The sequence below is a fragment of the Myotis myotis genome, unplaced genomic scaffold (genome assembly GCF_014108235.1).
Source record: "Myotis myotis isolate mMyoMyo1 unplaced genomic scaffold, mMyoMyo1.p scaffold_m19_p_2, whole genome shotgun sequence".
Taxonomy (NCBI): Eukaryota; Metazoa; Chordata; class Mammalia; order Chiroptera; family Vespertilionidae; genus Myotis; species Myotis myotis.
In genome coordinates, this window is record NW_023416324.1 from 163,626,237 (window position 1) to 163,650,826 (window position 24,590).

Consider the following 24,590-nt stretch of genomic DNA (forward strand, 5'->3'; position numbering starts at 1 on the left):
AACAATTTTTACAGTTTTATTTAATGAGTATTAAGTTCCTTGCAGAAAACACAGGATTTCTACCAATTAAATAATAAGAAAGATTATCTGTATACATATAACCTTGTCAACAAAAATTTCCTCTTTGTAGATCCAAATTCATGAATAGGCCTAAACTGGCAGTACCTATTGTTCATTTATTATGGGTAGAGTCCCCATTTTACAAACAAACCTCTTTTTTATGGGAAAAGGTTCAGGGTTTCAGAATGTCTTTGGTGTATATTTCCTGATATCTGAGGGGCAGAATTCTCCTGTTGTCCGTCAAATGACATGAACTGTAGCTGCAGCACATTGTGCAGGGGCACTCTACTTTAGAATTAAATACTTATAAAACAGAGTTAAATACAAGTAAAGACATAATGCATACAGGATAATCCCCTAGTAACTGTATATGCCCTCCAATCTTATCAAACTATAATTTCCTTACTGTGCCTCAATGAAAAAACAATTTTTTAATCTTCACCCAAGGATATGTTTAGAGAGAGGAGAGGAGAGGAGAGGAAACATTGATGTGAGAGAGACTCTAACATCAATCGGTTGCCTCCTGTATGTGCCCCAATCGGGGATCAAAGCAGCAACCTAAGTACATGCCCTGACCAGGAATCACACCCGAAGCCCTTTTTTGTGTATGGGTCAATGCACCTACATGTCCTGTTTTTGAAACGTAACACGGTCAATCCAAATATGACCTGATGTGTACATTTAGTGTTCTTTACAGATTTTTCTAGGACTAATCTACATTCTCTGTATGAACATGGAGTTTCTGCTAGCCCAATAAATTTTTGTTTTTGATATCAGAACTCGTCAGCTGACTCTGTGTCCCAGCCACAGGACTGCAGTTGTTCATCCTGTGGGAACTCAACTTCTATGTCATAAACAAAATTTGGATCATCCTTCTTCTTCTGATTTTTCTCAAAAAGTTCATCCATGATGCTCTTCCTTTTGGCAAGTTCCTTGTCATCTAGCTTGTTCAGGTCTTCCTCAGGATCAATGGTTGTTTCCCGCTGAATCTGTTCCATTGTTTCTGCCAAACTCTGCCCCCGCAAGTTACCTCGTAAAAAACAGAATAATTTCTCAAGCTGTCTCAGGGACACTTGTTCCAGGTAACTCTTGTGTCGTGGATTATTCTTTAATTGTTCAGCAGCTCTGTTGCAATCTAGGAAGGAAGAAACAAAACAATACACCACACAAAACCTACACACCACAAGCTATTGGTGCACCACAAACTACTGACAGCATTACCTGCCATCATAGCCAAATAGCTAAGTGGTTTGTTTGGAACAAATTATTCTGCAGAACTATTTCTTTATATCGAGCTTTGAGGTGGTAGAAGAAGAAGGGATGTTTTGTGTGTTTTTTTAAATTTTCTTAACTTAAAGTCATTTTGAGAAGATGTTAAACACTTTCAACTGGAGAAAATGTCGGAGAAGAAAAAGTAGTATTACAGCTTTAGATATTAGTACTGGTACTAAGAAAATGTGGAGACTATAAGTAAAAAACACATTTGGAGGGAGAGAAGGAAATTAATATTATTGAATAATGCTATCTCAGTTAACCTACACAGCAATTCTGAAAGGGCGGGGATTATCAATTTCCTTTTACAGATGAGAAAACTGAAGCTCACTGAGAGGAAGTCATTTAGCCAGGGTCACATATCTATCCTGAGACATGATTTGAACCCAGGTCTGTTTAACTCTGAATGCCCTGTTAGACCATTACATAAAACTCAAATCGCTCTTATTCAGTGATTTAGGGAGTATTTAAGATGGGAGGTGAGATAAAACATGAGGTACCTGAGCTTGGCTGGTGTGGCTCAGTGATTGACCTTCATCCTAGGAACCAAGAGGTCGCTGGCTTGATTCCGTCAGGGCATATGCCTGGGTTGTGGGCTCGGTCCCCAGTGTGGGGTGTGCAGGAGGCAACCGATCAATGATTCTCTCTCATCATTGATGTTTCTATCTCTCTCTCCTCCTCCCTTCCTCTCTGAAATCAATAAAAATATATTTTAAATAAGTAAATAAAACATGAGTTACCTGAAAACTTTGAAAAATTTCGGACAGGCATGATACGCTGGCGACTTTTCCCTTTCATTTCATTCTCATAGATTAGGATAATAGCTGGAGGCTGAAGCCTAATTCCACATTTCTTGGCAGTGCACGTCATTCTCATATACACTTCAGGGTAAACGAGAGGAAATCTGAAAATGTGTTAGTCACATAATGACTTCCTGCAAAAGAGGGGAAAAAATTAAGTGTTGGATTAATCACACTCTTCCCTCTCTCTCTCCCCAGCAGATCTGGCTCTAGTTCAGATTTAGATCAGTTCTACAGATACATGCCTAGCCCATCAATCTCAATATTTTGAGCGTTACCCTCAAAGTTTACTTTGGCCCTGGGTTAGCCTTAGTCTGTTGGATCCCTGATTCATTGAGGGGTACAGGTATGTTCACACATGAACTTGGAAATGCAGTTCAGTTTGGCTCTCTTACTGTACTGTACTTTTAATCAAAGATTATATATGAACCCATGAGTCAGCCCAAAAACTGACTTATAGGATCTTTTTTATTTAACAATTAAACAAGTATATACAAGGCCCTAAGTCTATGTCAAGGTACTAAGAGGTTTTTTTTAAATCTTAATCATTATATTTTGAGAGGTTCACCAGACCAGATCTGTTTCCCTTGTACTTTCCTAGTCATTTTATTCATTGAGTTTTTGGGGTTTTTTTGTAATTACTTATTTAATCATTTATCTTCCCTTCTCTTCCATATGCTCCATGAGGACACGGAACATTTCCACTGATTACCACAATATCCCAGCACAATACCTGGAATATAGTAGGCATTCTGTACATACTTGTTTAATTCAATGTATTAAAATAAGCCCCTGTACATCCTGAAAGTTTTTACAGTCCAGAAGTCTGACCAAAAAGGCAAAGCCACCTAGCCAGTGTGGCTCAGTGGTTGAATGTCGGCCCACGAACCAGGAGGTCATAGTTCAATTCCAGGTCAGGGTACATGCCTGGGTTTTGGCCTTGATCTCCAGTAGAGGGCATGCAGGCGGCAGTTGATGGATGATTCTTTCTCATCATTGTTGATTCTCTCTCTCTCATCCTCTGAAATCAATAAAAACATATTTTTTAAAAAGGCAGAGCCACCCTAGCAGGTTTAGCTCAGTGGATAAAGCATAGGCCGGCTGACTGAAGGGTCCGGGGTTCAATTCTGGTCAAGGGCACGTACCTCGGTTGCAGGCTCCTCCCTGGTCGGGGCTCGTACAAGAGGCAACCAATTGATGTGTTTCTCTCATATAGATATTGCTCTCTGTCTTTCCCTCTCTCTAAAAAAACAAGGGAAAGCCCTAGCCGGTTTGATTCAGTGGATAGAGTGTCGGCCTGCGGACTGAAGGGTCCCAGGTTCAATTCCGGCCAAGGGCACATACCTAGGTTGCAGGCTCCATCCCCAGTGTGGGGCGTTCAGGGGGCAGCCAATCAATGATTCTCTCTCATCATTAATGTTTCTATCTCTCTCTCCCTCTCCCTTCTTCTCTGAAATCAATAAAAAAAAATATAAAAACAATGGAAAAATATCCTCAGGTGAGGATTTAAAAAACAAAAAAGTCAGAGCCAATGCAGAATCAGCCTATACATACACAAGGCAATAAAGTTTATATGACTTTTAGTTAAACTTATTTGTCTCATTACATTTTTTTTTCAGTTACAAGAAACACAGCTATTTTTTCAGGTTAATACTTTCTATTCCCTCTTCCTTCCCTTCCCCCCAATGCCAAAGTACACTTAATTATAGGGACTGCTTTAGATGTGACTATATTATTCCCAGGAAATTTTGAAAATATCAAGGAATCTAGAAGTAAATCAGCATAAAGTAATGATATCTTTTTCTTTTTTAAAGATATTTTTATTGATTTCAGAGCGGAAAGAAGAGGGAGAGAGAGAAACATTAATGATGAGAGAAAATCATGGATTGGCTGCTTCCTGCATGCCCCCCACAGGGGATGGAGTCCACAACCCGGGCATGTGCCCTGACAGGGAATCAATGATGATCTGGTTCATAGGTCAATGCTCAACCACTGAACCACTCAGTTGGACAAGTAATGATATCTTCATAAACTCAGCTCTGTCAGCAAATCACTACAGGCACAGAGTTATTTAATACATGTTCACTGTAGAAAACTAGAGGTGAAGGTGGGACATGGGGAGGAAGAAACATAAAAAATAGTCACCCTTAATTCCTTCCAGTCTTTTTTCTAGGCATACGGTTTTATTTATATTTTAGGCATACAGTTTTATTTTTTTCAACTACAGTAGCTGGGTGGGTCTACTTTTTTGATCAGGCTTCTAGACTGTAAAAACTTTCAGGAGGTACAGGATATCGCCTTTTAAATTTAACAACCTATGTGATTTTGTCATTAAATGTTCCATCAAAATGCTAACTTTTCTATTACTGCCAAATGTTTGTTCTAAGGATATATCAAAATCTCTCTTATCCACCCCTTATTGTGAGATGTAAGAACTTTTACTCTTAGAAAATTAATAATATATAAAGCTTTTTCAATTTTCTGTGGTCTGCCCCTGACCTAATGCAATGATCCCACCCCATTCCTTCCTTCTCCCCTTCTTCTTCTTCTAACAAATACTATTCCCAGTTCACCTCACTAAAATTTGGTGTATTAGTAAACTTTCTAGGAGATCCTACTGAGCACAACATAAATTCCACACAGTCAAGTAAATAGCTGTACTCGTGAAGGACGCATGCAATAGATACTCAATAATACAGTTTAGCCCTAGCTGGTTTGGCTCAGTGGATAGAGCATCGGCCTGCGGACTAAAGGATCCCATGTTCCATTCTGGTCAAGGACTCATCCCGGGGCTGTGGGCCAGATCCCCAGTAGGGGACATGCAGGAGGCAGCCGATCCATGATTCTCATCCTTGATGTTTCTATCTCTCTCTCCCTCTCCCTTCCTCTCTGAAATCAATAAAAGTATATTTAAAATAATAATACAGTTTTAAAAAAACAACCCACCTATTTTTAAAATTTAACTTTTATTTTTTACTAAAGTAATGTTTGTATCCTATCTAAAATATAAAATAATTCTACGAGGCTTATAACTACTTTCCCTTTCCCGCTCCAGTTCCTTCAAGTGTTTCTTCCCAAATCTGTCTCCATAGTTCTGAACGGTGTACGGATACTGCTCTTTTCAGTTTTAGTATCTTCTGACATCTTTCCTCTTTGAGACATCCACCCCGAAGCCCCTATTCTGCCCCAACCGGCCATGGATGCCCTCTCGGTCTCCTTACGCATTCAACCCACCTCGTGAGCTCAGACGGACGCCTGTGCCCACCCCTGCCTCCCGACAGTCATACTTCCCCAGGGACCAGGGACCAGGGACCGCCCCAACCCAGCCACGCCTCCCCCACGCCGAAAAGGGTGCGGATTTTGCCAACAGGTAGACGATCTTCTCCCGACTCACGTCCCCAATAGTGAAAGGCCGACTTTTTTACCCTTAGAGAAGCACAGCCAGTGCCTCTGATGCCGGCCAGCAACTAAAACCTCCGTGAGGGGTTGTTTCCGCCCACCCGCAGTGCACACAGCAGCCCTGACCTGGACGTGGAGGCCGGGCGGAGCTGGCGCTGCAGAAAGGCCACGGTCACAGTCCCGCAGGGTGACCACGGGGTGAACTCTCCGCAAGGCGGCCCGAATCCAAATACCTGGGCTTGGAGGTGGAGGCTGACAACCCGGCGCGCCTGCACGCTGCTGCGGGCGCCCGAGGCCGTTCCCACGGAAACAGCCCCGAGCACTCACGGCGCCTGCGCCTCTTCTCGCCCCGCCCCGGACCGGGACGGCAAGGGGCGGGCAGCGAGGAGGAGAACCCAGAGCCGGGACGGCCGCCTCGGGAGACGCCGGAACTTTCGAGGGCCGGGGCTGTGGGCCGTGGGGGGACGGCGGGACCGAACGCGCGAGCGCACCGAGGCTTCCGTCTCTCGCGAACCCCGTGGCGGCGCGCTCTCGGGGCGGCGTGAAGCGTAGGCAGGCTCCTCCCTCCGCGTTTCCTGCAGGCGCGCTCCTCGCCGGCGCACGCTCTCCGGCGTCCTGGCTGCCCCGGCCGTGGTCGCGGTGGTCCGAGCGGTGGCCTGGCTGCTGCTGCTCTGGGAGGCAGCTGAGCTCGCCTGCAAGTCCTCCGCGGCCCTCGCTGCCGCCCACACCGATGCGGGTAAAGGAAGGGGCGTGGCTGCGGGTTTGAGGTTGAGGGGTGGCAGCTGCTCGGACTCTGGGGGTCCTCTCCCCCGAGCGGTTTGCGGAGGTGCTTCTCTGTATCCCGGCGCGTCGGACTGTGGGGTGAGCTGGGGGAGGCTAAGCACAAAGGCCACGTGCCTCCTCTCTCTCGGGCTCCGCCGGCCACCCGCACGGCTCTCTGGACGTGGGGAGTCGGGCTCTGTTCTGGCCACACAGTCACGGAAATATTGTGAAGGAAGTACAGCGATGAAGCGTCTTGGGATGCTTGCAGCTTCTTGCACCACCAAGGAGCCGGCAAGGCCCCCTTGCCTGTGAAGTGTGAGAACCGCAGTCCTGAATACCGAGACGCCGGGGGCGTGGGAAGAGGACGGCGTCGTACAAATACTTTAATAGTACACTGGATTGCGCTGGGGTTTCTTGATGACTCTGGTTTAGGCAAGCGCGTTGGTTCATTTCTTTGGGCCCCAGTCCGTGGGCTGGAGTGCTGTGCTGTGTGTTGTGGATCCAACCCTGAGCTAAAAACACGCTGCCCTGACCCTCGTGGAGCTTTCAGTGGGTTGGGGAAGACATTCCACTGGTGATCCTATATAATAGAAGCCTAATATGCAAGTCGACTGAACGGGCACACTGACCACCAGGGGGTGGACACTCAACAGAGGAGCTGCCCCCAGCCCGCACGCCCCAGGCCAGCCAAGGCAGGGGGGAGGGAGGGAATTGAACCCAAAACCTTTTGGTTTATGGGACAGTGCTTCCAACTGAGCCACCCAGCCAGGAAAATGGCAATAGTTTTGACTGCCTATTTTGCTAAGGTTGTGAAACTCATGTGAAAGCCCCAAGTAAAGGATCTATCATATAGATATTAGTTAATAAATGTTAATTTTTCATACTTTTCCCTTCTGTTGTATATTTCAGATGTTTTAATCTCTATGACATGTTTTTTCATGCATCTTTTCAGGGATATATATATATATATATATATATATATATTTTGAATACAATATGGTTTTCATGTGTTTATTTTAATGGTCTTCCTACACACTGCCAGCTTTTGAAAATGAAATAAAATTATATAGCAAGGCACTTGGCAGAGTTGGTGATCTGATCATTAGTTATGATGCTCACATTAAGTAATAGTTTTAATGTCTGAATGTCAATGTTCTTAATTCCCATGAGTCTGTATAGTGAGATTTCTGGTTATTCTAAGTTTATAAAAGAACCTTTTGAAAAGACTCTAGCCCTGGACGGTTTGGTTCAGTGGTCAGAGCATCAGACCTTTGGACCAAAGGGTCAATTCCCAATAAAGGGCACGTACTACATCAAGGGCACGGTTGGGGCACGTGCAGGAAGCAACCAATTGATGTGTCTGTCTCTTAGATGTTTATCTCTCTTTCTCTTTCCTCCTCCTCCCTCCCTCCTTCCTACTCTCTCTAAAAGTCAGTGGAGGCCTGACTGGTATTTTCAGTGGTTGAGCATTGACTGATGAACTAGGAGGTCACGGTTTGATTCCTGGTCGGGGCACATGCCCAGGTTGCCGGCTCGATCCCCAGTGTGGGACGTGCAGGAGGCAGCCGACCAGTGATTCTCTCTCATTGTTGATGTTTCTCTCTCCCTCTCCCTTCCTCTCTGAAATCAATAAAGATATATTTAAAAAATTTGTAAAAAAGTCAATAGAAAAAATATTCTTGGGTGAAGATTAAAAAAAAAAAGACTCGTTTTTATTTTTGTTATTTTAAACCCTTCCAACATCTCCACAAGGCAAATGTACTGTCTTCTCAGTTTTATAGGTAGCTGGAATTAAAACAGATTTTCTGCCCTTGCTGGTGTGGCTCAGTTGGTTGGAGTGTTATCCGGATCTTACACCAAAAGATCACCTGAATAAAGTAATATTAATAACAAACACATATAGCACTATATGGTAGGACCTATTCTAACTACTTCATACTAGGTGTACCGGTTAGTAAATGGTGGATTTTGTAATCAAAGAAAACATGATAATTTCAAGAGAAACATCAAAAGTGCGTTATTAAAAGTAATGTCCATCACTAGCTACACATTTCCCCCACCTTCCAGGTAATTTCTGGGTACCGTCCCAATAGAACTTTTCTTGTTTTGAGGCAAACCATTCAGAGACCCAATTTTCCACTTCTTCGTACGTTTTGAAGTGCTGCTCAGAAAGTGTGTGTGCCATTGATCAGAACAAGTGGCAATCTGAAGGAGCAAGGTCTGGTGAATACGGCTGGTGGGTTAATACTTCCCAGGCAAGATCTTTTAATGTGTTTCTAACTGGTTTTGAAGTGTTAATGGTGCGTTATCATGAAGCAACATTACTTTGCTGTGTCTTCCAGAACATTCTGGTCGTTCCATGATCAAAGTGTGGTTCAAATTGATTATTTGTTGTCGGTAGTGATCAGTATTAACGGTTTCACCTGGTTTTAGAAGCTCATAATACACCACACCTTCCTGATCCCACCAAACGCAGAGCGTTGTCTTCTTTCCAAAGCGATTTGGCCTTGCAGTCAATGTTGATGGTTGATTTGGATCAACCCATGATTTTGTGCATTTGGGATTCTCAAAATAAATCCACTTTTCATCTCCAGTCACAATTCAGTGCAAAAAAAGACTTTCTTTTGTGCCATTGAAACAACATTTTACTGATGACTTTTTGGTTTTCCGTTTGTCTTTCATTCAGTTGATGTGGCACCCATTTTCCTTCCTTTAAAATCTTCCCCATTGTTGTAAATGATCGGAAATTGTTTGCTGACCAACGTTTAATCTTTCTGCAAGTTGGTTTTGAGTTTGACATGCATCTTCATCCAGTAATTGTAATTGTTGGTCTTCAAACTTTTTCAGTTGACCTGGACGTTCTTTGTCTTTCACATCGAAACCATCACTTTTAAAGCGCTTAAACCAGCGTTCACAAGTATCTTGAGATGGAGCATGTTCACCATAAGCTTCCCGAAGCTTTCACCAGCACTTTTCCTTCAAAATAAAGTAATGAATTAAAACTTCCCGCAAATGCTCTTTTTTTGGCATGAAATTCGACATTTTTAAGCATAAAAATATCTATGATGTTAACACCTTCAGCAAATTTGACATAAGTTTTGAAGCTTGCTGTCAATACAATGAAATAGCATACATATCAAATCGCATATATATCAACACATGTGAAACTCCATCTATTGAAAACTCCGCATTATTAACTGGTACACCTAGTATATTAAGTCTCATGACAACTAGCAGAGCAATAAACTATCTTATGTAAAGTCATACAGCTATTAAGTGACAGACAGGGTTTTGAAGGTAGGCAATCTAATTCTAAAGTCAATGTTCTTAATTCTCATTCTTTACTAGAAGTAGATTTATATGTAGCTCAACTTGCTTAAGTTTTACAGTTTTTGTTTCATTTTTAGGTTCGTTAGATTCTCCAGGCAAGTAAAGCCTATTAAAACAATTATTTTCTAATTATATAAGTATTCTTTCATTGAGTGCTTGTTTTATTAAAAATCAAATCTTTTGGTTCTTATAGGCATAAAGGCCAGTTGTTCTGAAATTATTTTGCGGCAAGAAGTTTTGAAACATGGTTTCCACAGGTAAGTTGCATGTTGACTTTTACTTGTATCAAAGTACTGTTTCATATATTTTAGAGCAAAAAATTAATAGTTGAAAAAGGGATAAAACTGAAAAAAAATCACGATTTCTTCCAGTCCTAAGTAGCAGATTTGTTATAATGTGGTTACAGTTTGAAATAATGATTAACCCATTGTACACCATAAGTGTCTGTAGACACAAGTGGCTGACCTTCCCCATACGCCACACGCATCTATTAAAAAAAAATGTTTTCCCTAAGTGGCAAACCTGACCAACTTAAGAATCAGTTTTCGTGAGAATTTTCAGCTGAAAATATTAAAGAACACCTGAATTGTAATATATATTTTTTTAATATATTTTATTGATTTTTTACAGAGAAGAAGGGAGAGGGTTAGAGAGTTAGAAACATCGATAAGAGAGAAACATCGATCATCTGCCTCCTGCACACTCCCTGCTGGGGATGTGCCCACAGCCAAGGTACATGCCCTTGACCAGAATTGAACCTGGGACCCTTGAGTCCGCAGGCTGACACTCTATCCACTGAGCCAAACCGATTAGGGCGTAATATATTTATTTTTATAATATTCATTGCAAATTGATTTTTTTAAGTAAATTCAAAATATCGTTGCGTGTGGGGATGGTTTCTGTTTTGGACGCATTATTGGTAGTTAACAGGTTAAAATAACTGGAGAAGATGCCCAGCTGGCATGACTCAGTGGTTGAACATCGACCTATGAACCAAGAGGTCACGGTTCCATTCCCAGTCAGGACACATGCCCGGATTTTGGGTTTGATCCCAACATCATTGATGTTTCTCTCTCTCTCTCCCTCTCCCTTCCTCTCTGAAATCAATGAGAATATATTTAATAAAAAAATAACTGGAGAAGAGGGGAAAACAAATGTTTACCATTTAACATATTTAGAATTTGTATATATGTAATATCCTATTTAATCTGCACAGTGGTTGTGAGATGATACCTTTCTTGTTTTTCAGATGTGGTAACTAGGGCTCAGAAAATTTAAATAACTTGGCAGTGGGTAGGGTGGTGGAGCTCTGGCTCCAATTTAGGACTATCGTATTCCAAGGCCATGCTCTCAAGTATTAAGATATTATACCACCCTAAATCACTATTTCTGACTTACAAGACTTGGTTCCAAATACCAAACTGTTTCCAAAATAGAAATTATCCTCAAAAATGAATATTTGCCAGTATTGAAAATTTTTTGAAGACCAGTAAAAAGTTGTGGAAACTGTTCCATAAGAAAACTTCCCAAACTTTAAAGCTTTTCAAGGTGATTACTTTGAAATGATTCTCAGATACTTGATTTAAAATTCTGATACATTTCTTTTTAAAATCACTTTGTTTTATAAGTCACCTTAAGCTAAAATATCTGATTCCCCTCATTCTTCAAGTTAGCCTATATGTGAATGACTAGGAGGTGTAGTAGAAAGAACTTGGATAGTTTTATGTTGTTTTTTCTTTGAACTCAGGCAGATTTAGGCTCAAAAGATAGCTCCATTATTTAGTATCTGCCTTTGGGAGGGAAGTCACTTCTGAAAGGAGTTTTAGACAGAGCCCTGACATATTTTAAGCCATGTCAGGGTAATTATGCCAATATTATTAAATATCTCTCAATAAAGTAATTGGCTATGTTCTCAAGAAATGGGTGCCTGGAGAGGCTATTGTGAAGGCAAAAATAGCTGTCCAGACGTAAGTACTACAGATAAAAAGCAGGACATAAAACCAAGTATGAAGAGTGATAGAACCCACACAGCTTCCAAAACTAGAAATCTGTTATTTGAGACCTTCAGAATAGGCCAGTAATCATTGTTTTAAAAAAGGCTTTTTAGTTATATGTAGAGCAGGTGTAGTCTTGCTGCTAGGGTGGATGAGGAAACATTAATAGATTATAGAAAGTAGAATTTGTTAGCTCCTCCTATTTCTATCTTCTTGGTCAAGAAGAATCACTTCTGCCCTAACCAGTTTGGCTCAGTGGATAGAGTGTCGGCCTGCGGACTGAAGGGTCCCAGGTTCGATTCCGGTCAAGGGCATGTACCTTGGTTGCGGGCACATCCCCAGGAGGGGGTGTGCAAGAGGCAGCTGATGGATGTTTCTCTCTCATCGATGTTTCTAACTCTCTATCCCTCTCCCTTCTTCTCTGTAAAAAATCAATAAAATATATTTTTAAAAAAAGAAGAAGAATCACTTCTGGGGTGGAAAGTGGGCTAAGGGTCAATGGGGGGAAAAAGGAGGAAGTATGTAATACTTTCAACAATAAAGATTTAAAATGAAAAAATCAAATTAAAAAAGAAGAAGAATTACTTCCACTTTGGGAAGGGTCAAGCAAATAGTAGTAGTAGGAAACTGAAGTGCAGAATATGCAAGGTAAGTATGCAAAAGGGCTTTGCTACTATAAATGATTATAGGATCTCCCCTCTCTGATGAACTGTATCTCTTTTAGTAGGAGAACTTGCTTAAATGATTGCTGAACTTCTGTTTGTAGCCTTTGGATAATTTGGAAATTAGTTGATATTTCTGGGCAGAATTCTAGACCAGATTATTAAAAGAATGGTTTGTGCATACAGAGGAAGTGGTGGTCTCTTGGAATTAGTATTAATTTATTACAACTTATTTCCTTTATAGAGTTACTAGATAGGTAGATCAGAGAAATGCTATAGCATTTCCATATAACTTTTGGAATGAACTTGTAGATTTCCTCAAAAAAGCTTCATGAAATTTTGGTTAGGATTCTGTTGAAACTCTTGATCAATTTGTAGAGAACTGATATGTGAACATTAATGAGTGTTCCAATGCATGCATATGGCATTTATTCATTTAGGGTTTATTAGGTTAATCTTAACAGTATTGTAACTTTCAGAGTATATGTCTTACATATATTTTGTTAAATTTATTCCTAAGTATTTCATGTTTTTTGATGTAAAGAGTATTGTTTTAAATTTTTCATTTCTACTTGTTTGTTGTTAATAATAGAAATACAATTGATTTTTGCATGATGATATGGTACCCTGATTCCTTGTGAAATCACTTATAAATGCCTATAGTTTTTTTTGTAGACTCTTTAAGCTCTTCTACATATATGGCCATGGGTTTGCAAATAAAGACAATCTGTATGCGTTTTACACCTTTTCCTTCCCTTTTTGACCTTGGGTGTCTAATACAATATTGAATAAAATTGTTGCTATTTACCCAGTCTATTAATCTCTAAATTCTAATTGGAGTGATTCGACCATTTACTTTTAGTAAATATTGGTTTGGTTGGGTTGGCTTAAATTTATCCATCTTGCTACTTTTTTTTATAATTTGTTTTTTCTATTTGGCCCATCTAGTCTTTTTTCCTCTCTATTTTCTTGCCTTATTTTGGATAAAATGAGTATTTTTTTAAGCATCTTGTTTTATTCCCATTTTTGGCTTATTAACTATACTTCTGTCTTTTTAATTGGTTACTTTAGAGTTTACAGTGTGCAATTTTAACTTATCACAGTCTACCTTCAAATAATATTATTTCACACCATGAATAATGTGTGCCTCTTATATCAGAATAGTTCATTTCCTTCTCCTTTCTTTTATGCTATTGTTGCCATACATTTATTAACTTTACATTTTACTTACATTGTAAACCCGACCATATATTGTTATTATTTTTGCTTTGAAAACTCATATATTTTTACATTATTATTTAATTGTGGTAAAAAACCCATAACATAAAATTTACCATCTTAACCCTTTTAAAGTGTACACTTCAATTACATTAAGAACATTTACACTGTTGTTTTACCATCACCACCATCCATATACAGAATTCTTGCAAAACTGAAACTCTGTACCTCTTAAACAATTTACTCCCTTTTCTCCCCTTCTCCCAGCCTTTAGCAACCACCATTCTACTTTCTGTCTTTTTTTTTTTAATATATTTTATTGATTTTTTACAGAGAGGAAGGGAGAGGGATAGATAGTTAGAAACATTGATGAGAGAAAAACATCGATCAGCGGCCTCCTGCACACCCCCCACTGGGGATGTGCACACAACCCAGGTACATGCCCTTGACCAGAATCGAACCCGGGACCTTTCAGTCTGCAGGCCGATGCTCTATCCACTGAGCCAAACCGGTCAGGGCTCTACTTTCTGTCTTTATGAATTTGACTATTGTATGTACTTATACAAGTGGAATTATACAGTATTTGCTTATTTCACAAAGCATAATGTCCTGAAGTTTCATTCATATTAATTTCTTGTGTAATTGTCATACTTGTTGTTTGTTTTTTTAAAATATATTTTTATTGATTTCAGAGAGGGAGAGAGAGATAGAAACATCAATGATGGGAGAGAGTCATTGATCGGCTGCCTCCTGCATGCCCCAAACCGGGAGCCCACAACTAGGCATGTGCCCTGACAGGGAATCGAACAGTGACATCCTGGTTCATCAGTCGATGCTCAACTATTGAGCCTTGCCTGCTGAGCATACTGTTTTCAATAGTGACTGCACCATTTTACATTCCCACCAACAATGCTCAGTGGTCCAGTTTCTCTACCAATATTTGAAGACAATTAAAAAATGAGAGAAAATGTTTTTATATTCGCCCATGTATTTACCATTTGCTCTTCTGTCATTATTTTTTTAATACAGGGGTCCTCAAACTATGGCCCGCGGGCCACATGCAAATACAAATATTGTATTTGTTCCCGTTTTGTTTTTTTACTTCAAAATAAGATATGTGCAGTGTGCATAGGAATTTGTTCATAGTTTTTTTAAAAAACTATAGTCCGGCCCTCCAGCGGTCTGAGGGACAGTGAACTGGCTCCCTGTTTAAAAAGTTTGAGGACCCCTGTTTTAATATATGTATTTTTTTATTTCAGAGAGTAAGGGAAAGGCAGAGAGAGATAGAAACATCAGTGATGAGAGCGAATCATCTATCAGCTGCTTCTTGCACATCCCCCTACTGGGAATCAAGCTCGAAACCCGGGTGTGTGCCCTGACCAGGAATCAAACCGTGATCTGTTGGTTCATGGGTTGACACTCAACCACTGAACCACACCGGCTGAGCCTGTCTTTCTTATAGATCCAAGTTTTCTTCAATTTTTTTTTTTACCAAGCTTTCGTCTGATATTTTTTTTACTGCCTGAAGTATTTCCTTTACCATTTATTTTAGGGACAAGTTCTCTTAGTTTGTGTTTGTCTTAATCTTTATTATATACTAGAGGCCCAATGCACGAAAATTCATGCAAGAGTAGGCCTTTCTTCCCCCGGCTGCCGGCACCGGCTTCCCTCTGGCACCAGGGACCGGGGCTGGCTTCCCTCAGGCCGCCTGCAGTCACCCGGGATCCAGACTGGCTTCCTTTGGGCCACCTGCAGTCACCCAGGACCTGGCTGGCTTCCCTCCAGCCCTGGCTTCGTCAGGAAAGATGTTTGGAAGACGTCCAGTCTATTAGCATATTACCCTTTTATTATAGATACCTCCTGGATATATAATTCTAAATTGATAGCTTTTTTCTTTTAATACTTTACATACATCATTCCATTGTCCTCTGGTATATTATTATCTTTGTTACTCTCTACATAATGTTCATTTTTCCTCTCATTGCTTAAAAAATTGTTTTTTTCAGTGACTTGATAATAATATGTCTTGGTGTGGGATTGTGTGTGTGTGTGTGTGTGTTGATCCTGCTTGGTATTTGGTGAGCTTCTTGGATTTATAAGTTTATAGTTTTCATGAAAATCAGAACAATTTCAGCCATTACATAATCTTCCAATTTTTTTTCTGTTACATTCTCTCCTCTTTTTCTGGTCTCTTCCCCTCTCTCTCTCTCTCTCTCTCTCTCTCTCTCTCTCTCTCTCTCTCTTGATATTCTTCACTTGATATTGTTGAAAGATCTCTGAAATTGTTCCTCCTCCCCCAATTCTTTTTTCCTCAATTATGCTTCAGTTTGGATGGTTTCTGTTGCTGTGTCTCCAAGTCACTGATCTTTTCTTCTTCAGTGTTTAAATGCTTTTAATCATATCAGGATAGTTTTTATTCCAGAAATTAAGTTTCTCATCTCTTAAAGTTGCATTCAGTTCTTTATATATATACTAGAGGCCTGGTGCATACAATTTGTGCATGGGGGGGGGGGGTCCCCTCAGCCCAGCCTGCATCCTCTCCATTCTGGAACCCCTTGGGGGATGTCCGACTGCTGGTTTAGGTACAATCCTGGGGATCGGGCTGTCGGACATCCCTCTCACAATCCGGGACTGCTGGCTCCTAACTGTTCACCGGCCTGCCTGCCTGATCGCCCCTAACTGCTCCCCCTGCTGGCCTGGTCACCCCCAACTGTCCCCCCTGCCGGCCTAGTTGCCCCCAACTGCTCCCCCCCTGCCAGCCTGGTTGCCCCTAACTGCCCCCCCACTGGCCTGGTTGCCCCTTACTGCCCCCTCTGCTGGCCTGGTCGCCCCCAACTGCCCCCCCACCGGCCTGGTCACCCCACACAGCCTGCTGCTCGGTCGTTGGGTCGCCCCTCACTAACCCCTCTAGCCCCCCCACTGGACTGGTCGCCCCACACAGCCTGCTGCTTGGTCGTCGAGTCGCCCCTCATTAACCCCCCCTGCTGGCCTGGTTGCCCCACGCAGCCTGTTTGGTCGTCTGTTCGGTTGTCCGTTCGGTTGCAATGGTCGCTTAGGCTTTTATAGAGAGAGAGATTAGAGGCCCTGTGCACGAAATTCGTGCACGGGTAGGGTCCCTAGCGGCTGCCGGCCGCCAGCCGGGGCCTTCCTTCCCTTGCTGCCAGATGCCGGCGGGGGCCTCCCTTCCCCGGCTGCTGGCTGCCCGGGCCTTCCTTCGTTCTGCACCGCTCCCTGGTGGTCAGCACACATCATAGCGAGCAATTGAACTCCCAGTCGGTTGAACTCCTGAAAGGACACTTTGCTTATTAGGCTTTTATATAGAGAGCTATTTCTTCTCTTTCCCTCATAATGTTTGTGTTTTTCTTTAAATTCTTGAATATAATAGGTATATTTATAATGACTTAATGTCCTTTGCTAATTTTGTCACTTCTGTCATTTCTAATCTGTTTCTATGAATGATTTTTTTCTTGGTTATTGGTCACATTTCCCTGATTCTTTGCATGTTTGTAACTTTGGATTGGATACTGAATATTGTGAATGTTGTAGATATGAACCTTTTTGAGTGTGTGGATTTTATCTTCTTTTAAAGGGTGTTGGGTTTGTTTTTTCTGTTAGAGTTTTAAGTTACTTGTTTATCAGCTTGATCCTTTTCACCTTTTTTATGTAGGCCTAAAGTTAAAAGTGGCCATTACTGCAAGGCTAATTTAGCTGCTAAGGCTTTACCCTATCAGGATTTCAACTGAAAGCTTTGGTTGGTATCCCCATTGGGATTTCTATACTTTGGTTAGTTGGAATGCAAATGTCTCCCTACCTTTTGTAAAATTTTAGAATTTCTCGTCTTTTAGTTCCCTGGTCATTCTGTGCCCATCTTGTGGAGTTACGCCTCACTCATGCTTATCTTAGTATTCAACAGAAACTCAAGGGAACTCCCCAATTCAGGTTTCTAGAGCTCTTTATGCATAGTTTCCTCCTCTCTGGAACTTAGTGCTGTGACTTCCAACCACTTCAGCTTTCCTAAACTTTATTTTTTAAATATATTTTTATTGATTTCAGAGAGGAAGAGAGAAGGAGAGAGAGAGAGAGAGGGAGAGAGAGAGAGAGAAAGAGAGAAAGAAACATCCTGCACGCCCCTACTGGGGATTGAGCCCACAACCCTGGGCATGTGCCCTTGACTGGAATTGGACCTGGGACCCTAGAGTCCGTAGGCCAATACTCTATCCACTGAGCTGGCGAGGGCAGCTTTCCTTAACTTTTATTTCTCACCTAAGTGAAAATAGCATGCTGTGCTTTGGGTCTCATTCACTGCACTTGATCCAAAACGTGCCTCCAGGCAGAAAGCCGGGACAATTAACAGTTAGATTTATAGTCTATTTCAAATTAATTTTTGTATATCCAATTGTTTCAGTTCCATTTTTTGAAAAGACTATCCTTTCCTCATCAAATTATATTTGAACCTTAATCGAAAAATTGTGTACGTCTATTTTTGGACATTATCCCTTTCTATTGGTCTTTTTTTTTTTTCACACTAATACAACTATTTCCAATCTGTTTCATCTCATGGCACATATAAACTAATTACTAAAATTCTGTGGCACACCAAAATATGTATTTTTTGCCAATCTGACAAAAAATATAGGTATAATTTTGATTCATTCACATGGGATGGCTACTGTTGTCATTTTTTTGTGCCTTTTGCTGGTTGAAAATCACTGCATTAATATAATACTACCAGAGGCCCAGAGCACGAAATTCATGCACTGGAGGGGAGGGGCGGGGGGAGGGGTTCCCTCAGCCCGGCCTGCACCCTCTCACAGTCTGGGAGCCCTCGGGGGATGTCTGACTGCTGGCTTAGGCCTGGGGAGTGTGGGGAGCAGGCCTAAGCCGTAAGTCGGAAACCCTTAGCGCTGCCGCGGAGGCAGGAGAGGCTCCTGCCATTGCCACTGCTCTTGCCAGCCATGAGCCCGGCTTCTGGCTGAGAGGCGCTCCCCTATGGGAGCGTATTGACCACCAGAGGGCAGCTCCTGCATTGAGCGTCTGTGTCTGGTGGTCAGTGCGCATCATAGCAACCGGTTGTTCCGCTGTCCGGTTGATTTCCATATACCCTTTTATTATAGAGGATGGCTTATGGCATGAATTTATGAAAGATCTAATGGGTGATTCTGACATGAGATAAATATTTCATTTGACTTTATAGTCTCTTTATAATTTTTAAAATAGTGTTTCTACTAATTTGAATGTAATGTTATGCTATCTCATTAACAATTTAATGAAGAGATTTTCTCTGAACATACTTGTCTTACAGAGACCTTTTAATGAAAGTGAAATTTGGAGAAAGCATTGAGGACTTACAGACCTGCCGACTCTTAATTAAACAGTACATCCCAGCAGGACTTTTTGTGGATCCATATGAGTTGGCTTCATTACAAGAGAGAAACGTAACAGAGGTACAACTGTTAGAGGATTTTTACAAATATTAGAGCATTATTTTGAGAGATTTTTTTAAGGGATGCTATAATTTGGATAAGGCAAAATAGTACGTAAAAAAACACTAGATACATTTGTAAAAGTGTATCAAGTAACATTTTTTAGGTAGAATAGGAGTATTCTTTAATAAGTGAGTGATACTTGTCATACTTGTCAGTAGTAAGCCAACTAAACTGAGCTGATTAAATGCTTTTTGACAGTATGGTTCCCAGTTAGTGACTAAGAAAATGAACAATTAATAAATACTGTTTCAATAGCAACTTTGTTAAATTAGAGAGACATACCCAACAGCTGTATAATTTGAGTATGGGAGGAAAAGATATTAATATTTACTGGATCTCTATATGCCAGGTATTTTCTTCTTCTTTTTTAAAGAAGCAAGGTAAAATAAGCATTAAAGAAAGATTATGTCCCACTCCTTTACATAGATTAATCTTTATAGCAACCCTGGGAGTATTATCTCTATTTAATAGTTAAGGATACTGAAGCACAAAGAGGCCAAGCTTATCCAGGATCACATGGGCACATGAAAGAAGAGCCAAGAAATGAAGCCAAGGTTGTCTAATTGCAATTGTTGCTCTTTCCAGAAAGGAATCTTACTCCTTAGTTAAGGATTTCCCTAACTTCAATTAGAATCACCTTAGTTAGGGTTTCCCTACCTTCATTAAGAGTCACCTGTTCAATTTAGTCATGACTCGGTTGAGTACCTTCTCATGTACCTTAGGGTTGCCAGTTTGATTCCTGGTTGGGGCACATACCCAGGTTGCGGGTTACCCTGGTTGGGATGCATATGGGAGGCAACCAATTGTTGTTTCTCTCTCTCTCCCTCTCTTTTCTCTGTCTCTAAAATCAATTAAAAAAAATAAAATCTGTATTACACTTTTATGTTAATAATAAAGAAAAGTGTGTGTGTGTACGGTGATGGGGGTCTATGGGGTGGCTGTATTTTCTGCTTGTTTTTTTCTGTAAACCTAAACCTGCTCTAAAAAATACAGTGTATTAATTTTTTAAAATGTTTTTATTGATTCTGGAGAGAGGAAGGGAGAGGGAGAGATAGAAACAACAGTGATGAGAGAGAATCATCGATCAACTGCCTTCTCCACGCCCCCTACTGGGATTGAGCCCACAACCCAGGGCATGTGCCCTGACTGGGAATTGAACCATGACTTCCTGGTTCAGGGGTCGACACTCAACCACTGAGCCACACTGGCCAGGCTAAAGTCTATTACTTTTTAAAAAAGAATATATCTATAGCTATATCATACTGAAAAAAGACTGCTAAAAAGCTAATGCAATTTTTGCTTAAGGAAGGAAATACTGCTATTATAGTCCTTGAGTGTTTTCCAATGGCAACTAATGTGATGAATGGCTTGGAAACCAAGTCATGAAAAACGGAGAGAACTGTGAATATTTTTGGGGGGAAGAGAAGATGTGGAGGCAGCATGATTGAGGACCTCTGATGTTTGAGGAATCTTAGTGAAATAAGGAACAGATTTACTGAAGACATTGTAAGCACAGATAATTGGTGATTGTTATAGGCCAGAGCATCCAGTTTCTTCTCATAGAAAAGGAATAACCTTTGAACAGTAGATAAAATGAGATGACTCAGTCATTGAAAGTAATCAATTAGTGGCTGGATACTTGAGAAAAATATCCTCATTGAGACAGTGGTTTAATTTGAACACCTCTGAGGTTCCTTATGACTCATAAGATTATATAATTCCTTGACCTTTGCCATAAGTTCAACAACTTGTATATATGTGTGTTCTTTAATATATCAACATGTATGCATACATATATGGATACATAATACATATACATGTGCATATTATAATTCAGGGTTAATTTCTGTCACGCATGCAGTTGTACTTTTGGTGTAGAATACTTATTTTAAAATGGTTTTTACCATATTATTTTTTTAAGGAGTAATTCACTATTTTTTCCATTACCTTTTTATACCCAGTGTAGAAAGAGTGCTGACCTTTGCTTTGACTTCCTGACCACAGTGATCTATCTCACTACCACCTTACTTGCTTCTCTGAAGAACAGGAAATTACCAGAATGATACCAATCATTTTTACTCAATACTGGGTTAACTGTTTTTTGTCATAGTTTTCATACTTATGGAACCATGCTACACTTATTCACAAAATTTCTCTTTTCTTGGTACCTGTTTTATCACCTAAACAAAGGTTGATAAGGAGATTACATAGAAATAATTTTAATTGTGGGAAAATTTCCTCAGTTTACTTTTAGTAAACAAACTTTTATTAAACACAGATCACATCTTATGTGTTCTTAACTTAAGGATGGAAGGGGAATAGAAATTGTTTATAAGGGGGATGAATTTTAAATTTCTTTTCACCTGTATAGCAGTCTTCTGGTTTAGTTTTGTTTTTTAAATCTTCCTCATTCATTTTTTTTCTCTTGGATTAATATTTGTTTTGTTTTGACAGGCAGTCATGGTTTCAGAAAATTTTAATATAGAAGCTCCCAACTATTTGTCCAAGGAATCTGAAGTTCTCATTTATGCCAGACAAGATTCACAGTGCATTGATTGTTTCCAAGCTTTTTTGCCTGTGCACTACCGCTATCATCGGCCACATAGTAAAGATGGAGAAACCTTTATTGTGGTCAATAACCCAGATTTACTGATGTATTGTGACCAAGGTAAGGGTTGCATATCTTTTCTGAGGGTTGAAAATAAAAATAAAGGTATGGTGGCAGGTTTGAAATCAAGGGATAACAAAAGCATGTTTCTTTTTTCTTTCTTTTTAACTTTTTGATTGTAAAATAGAACATAGCTATAGAAAAACTTCACAAATACGTAGTTTAGTGAGTTATTATAAGGCAGATGTCCTTGAAATTACCACGCAGGTCAAGAAATAGCACTTTGCCAGCCACTCGAGCAGCTGCTCTATGTATCATGACTCAAACATAGCTTCCTCCTTTCTCCTAAGACTAAACCCAGTATCCTGACATTTAATCACTTCCTTTTATTTATTTTAAAAATATATATTTTTATTGATTTCAAAGAGGAAGGAATAAAGAGATAGAAGAATCAATGATGAGAGAGAATCATTGATTGGCTGCCTCTTGCAAGCCCCCTACTGGAGATTGAGCCTGCAACTCAGGCATGTGCCCTTGTCCAGGATTGAACCCAGGACCCTTCAGTCTGCAGGCTGACGCTTTATCCACTGAGCCAAACCAGCTAGGGCAATCACTTCCTTTTGTAGATAATTTATATCTACATATAATTATCTGTACATATAATCCTATCTAGTAAAAGAGAAACATGGTAATTAGCTGTACCTCCGCTACCCTTCCCATTGGCTAATCAGGGTTATATGCAAATTAACTGCCAGCCAAGATGGCGGCCGGCAGCCAGGCAGCTTGAAGTGAACATGAGGCTTGCTTGCTCCAGTGACGGAGGACTCCAACGTTCCCCACCTGCCGCTGCGGGCCTCTGAGCTTGCAGTTTGAAACATTGTTACAAATATAGAAGCTAAACAAAACCCCAGAATCCTGCTTTCAGCCAGCCGGTATCTCAGAGCTGGAGTTGAAACAGTGTTTCAATTATAGAACCCAAACAAACCAGATACCTGCTTTTAGCAGCGGAAGCCTAAGAGCTGCAGGCAAGCCTCAGAGCTAAAGCTGTCCCAGAATAAAAAAAGAAAAAAGAAAAAAAGTAAAAGGGTAATATGCCTCCCAGCACTGGGATCAGTGGAGCCGCGAGGCCTCCCAGCACCGGGATCAGCGTGACGGGGCAGCGCCCAAACCCCCTGATTGCCCTGCGGTTCTGTGTGTGACAGGGTGCGGCACCCCAACCCCCTGATCCGCCCTGCTCTGTTCATGACAGGGGGCGGTGCACCGGGCCTCTAGTATATATTATAATATATATATAGTTTATATATAATATATACTAGAGGCTCGGGGGGTGGGGGAGGGGTCCCTCAGCCCGGCCTGTGCCCTCTCGCAGCCTGGGACCCCTCAGGAGATAACGACCTGCTGGCTTAGGCCTGCTCCCGGGTGGCAGAGGGCAGGCCCAATCCCTAGGTGCAGCCCCTGGTCGGGCTCAGAGCAGGGCCAATTGGGGAGTTGGGGCGCCACCCCCTGTCATGCACAGAGCAGGGCGATCGGGAGGTTGCGATGCCACTCTCAGTCACGCTCAGGGTAGGGCCGATTGGGGGGTTGGGGGCCGTCCCCTGTCACACTCAAGGCAGGGTCGATGGGGAGGTTGCGGCGCCACCCTCTGTCACGCACAGAGCAGGGCCAAGCAGGGGGTTGGGGCGCTGCCCCCTGTCACGCACAGAGCAGGTCCCATCAGCGGGTTGGGGCGCCGCCCTCTATCACCCACGGAGCAGGGCCGATCAGGGGAGGTTATGGCTCTACCCCGTCACACACAGAGCAGGGCCCGGGGGGGGGGGGGGGCGCCACACACAGAACAGGGCCCGTGGCAGGGGGGGGTGCCGCACCCTGTCACACACAGAGCAGGGCCAATCAGGGGGTTGGGACGCCGCACCCTGTCACACACAGAGCCGCAGGGCGATCAGGGGGTTGGGGAGCTCCCCCCTATCAGGCACAGAGCAGGGCTGATCAGGGGGGTTGGGGTGCCTTCCCCTGTCATGAACAGAGCAGGGTGGATAGGGAGGTTGTGGCCCCGCCCCCTGTCACACGCAGAGCCACAGGGTGATCAGGGGGTTTGGGCGCTGCCCCCTGTCACGCTGATCCCGGTGCCGGGAGGCATCGCAGCTCCGCTGATCCCGGTGGTGGGAGGCATATTACCCTTTTACTATATAGGGTAGAGGCCTGGTGCATGGGTGGGTGCGGCTGGTTTGCCCTGAAGGGTGTCCTGGATCAGGGTGGGGGTCCCCACTGGGGTGCCTGGCCAGCCTGGGTGATGGGATGATGGCTGTTTGCAGCTGGTCACACACCCTTCAGGGTGGGGGACCCCACTGGGGTGCCTGGCCAGTCTGGGTGAGGGGCTGAGGGCTGTTTTCAGGCTGGGGGTGACTGAAGCTCCCAACCGCTCCTTTTTTTTCTTTTTTTTTCTTTTTTATTCTGGGCCAGCTTTAGCTTTGAGGCTTGGCTCCAGTTCTTAGGCCTCCGCTGCTGAAAGTAGGTTTCTGGCCTTTGCTTACAATGTTGCGATTCTGCTGGCTGAAGCCCGGGACTAAAGCAGGTTTCTGGGGTTTTGTTTAGCTTCTATATTTGTTACATAGTTGCTTAGAGTTGCAGCTCAGAGGCCTGCAGCAGCTGGCGGGGAACGTTGGAGTCCTCCGTCACTGAAGCAAGCAAGCCTCATGTTAGTTTCAAGCTGCCTGGCTGCCGGCTGCCATCTTGGCTGGCAGTTAATTTGCATATTGCCCTGATTGGCCAATGAGAAGGGTAGCGGTCATACGCTAATTACCATGTTTCTCTTTTATTAGATAGGATATATATATATATTTTCTATACTAGAGGCCTGTTGCATGAATTTGTGCATGGGTGGGGTCCAGCTGCCTGCCCTGATGGGGGCTGATTGAGCCAGGCTGCCGTGGGGAGGAGCTGTGAAAGGTTTAGGGGAGCCGATTGGGGCCCCGATCGAGTTGGTTGGCCACCACAGTGCG

The 24,590-nt window shown here is 42.2% G+C and overlaps 2 protein-coding genes across 5 annotated transcripts in view; one reads left to right on the forward strand and one right to left on the reverse strand.

Moving 5' to 3' along the window:
• Window positions 1–6,089, reverse strand: CEP19 (centrosomal protein 19). Of its 4 annotated transcripts, none has more exons than XM_036350384.1 (4): window positions 5,765–6,089; window positions 3,060–3,153; window positions 2,073–2,266; window positions 1–1,195 (listed from the first exon to the last, which is right to left on the reverse strand). In XM_036350384.1, exons 3-4 carry the CDS (start codon window positions 2,206–2,208, stop codon window positions 834–836), a joined length of 498 nt encoding a protein of 165 aa, XP_036206277.1. In that variant the 5' UTR covers window positions 2,209–2,266; window positions 3,060–3,153; window positions 5,765–6,089; the 3' UTR covers window positions 1–833. The 4 variants fall into 4 exon arrangements, with proteins under 4 accessions (XP_036206277.1, XP_036206275.1, XP_036206278.1 ...); XM_036350382.1 differs by having other exon boundaries at window positions 5,658–6,089; XM_036350385.1 differs by lacking the exon at window positions 3,060–3,153.
• The window catches only part of PIGX (phosphatidylinositol glycan anchor biosynthesis class X), a 23,685-nt gene continuing 4,423 nt past the window's right edge, over window positions 5,329–24,590 (forward strand). The window contains exons 1-6 of the mRNA XM_036348543.1: window positions 5,329–5,369; window positions 5,639–6,032; window positions 6,084–6,267; window positions 9,817–9,880; window positions 18,800–18,941; window positions 21,438–21,651. Coding sequence (XP_036204436.1) covers window positions 5,329–5,369; window positions 5,639–6,032; window positions 6,084–6,267; window positions 9,817–9,880; window positions 18,800–18,941; window positions 21,438–21,651 — 1,039 coding nt within the window. The remainder of the gene's footprint in view (window positions 5,370–5,638; window positions 6,033–6,083; window positions 6,268–9,816; window positions 9,881–18,799; window positions 18,942–21,437; window positions 21,652–24,590) is intronic.

Excerpts from the sequence above, each read along its gene's own strand:
- CEP19 (XM_036350385.1), bottom strand. The coding sequence starts at position 2,208 with ATGAGAATGACGTGCACTGCCAAGAAATGTGGAATTAGGCTTCAGCCT. Across the intron at positions 1,196-2,072 it reads AAATTTTTCAAAGTTTTCAG|ATTGCAACAGAGCTGCTGAA; the intron begins GTAACTCATGTT and ends CTTCCTTCCTAG.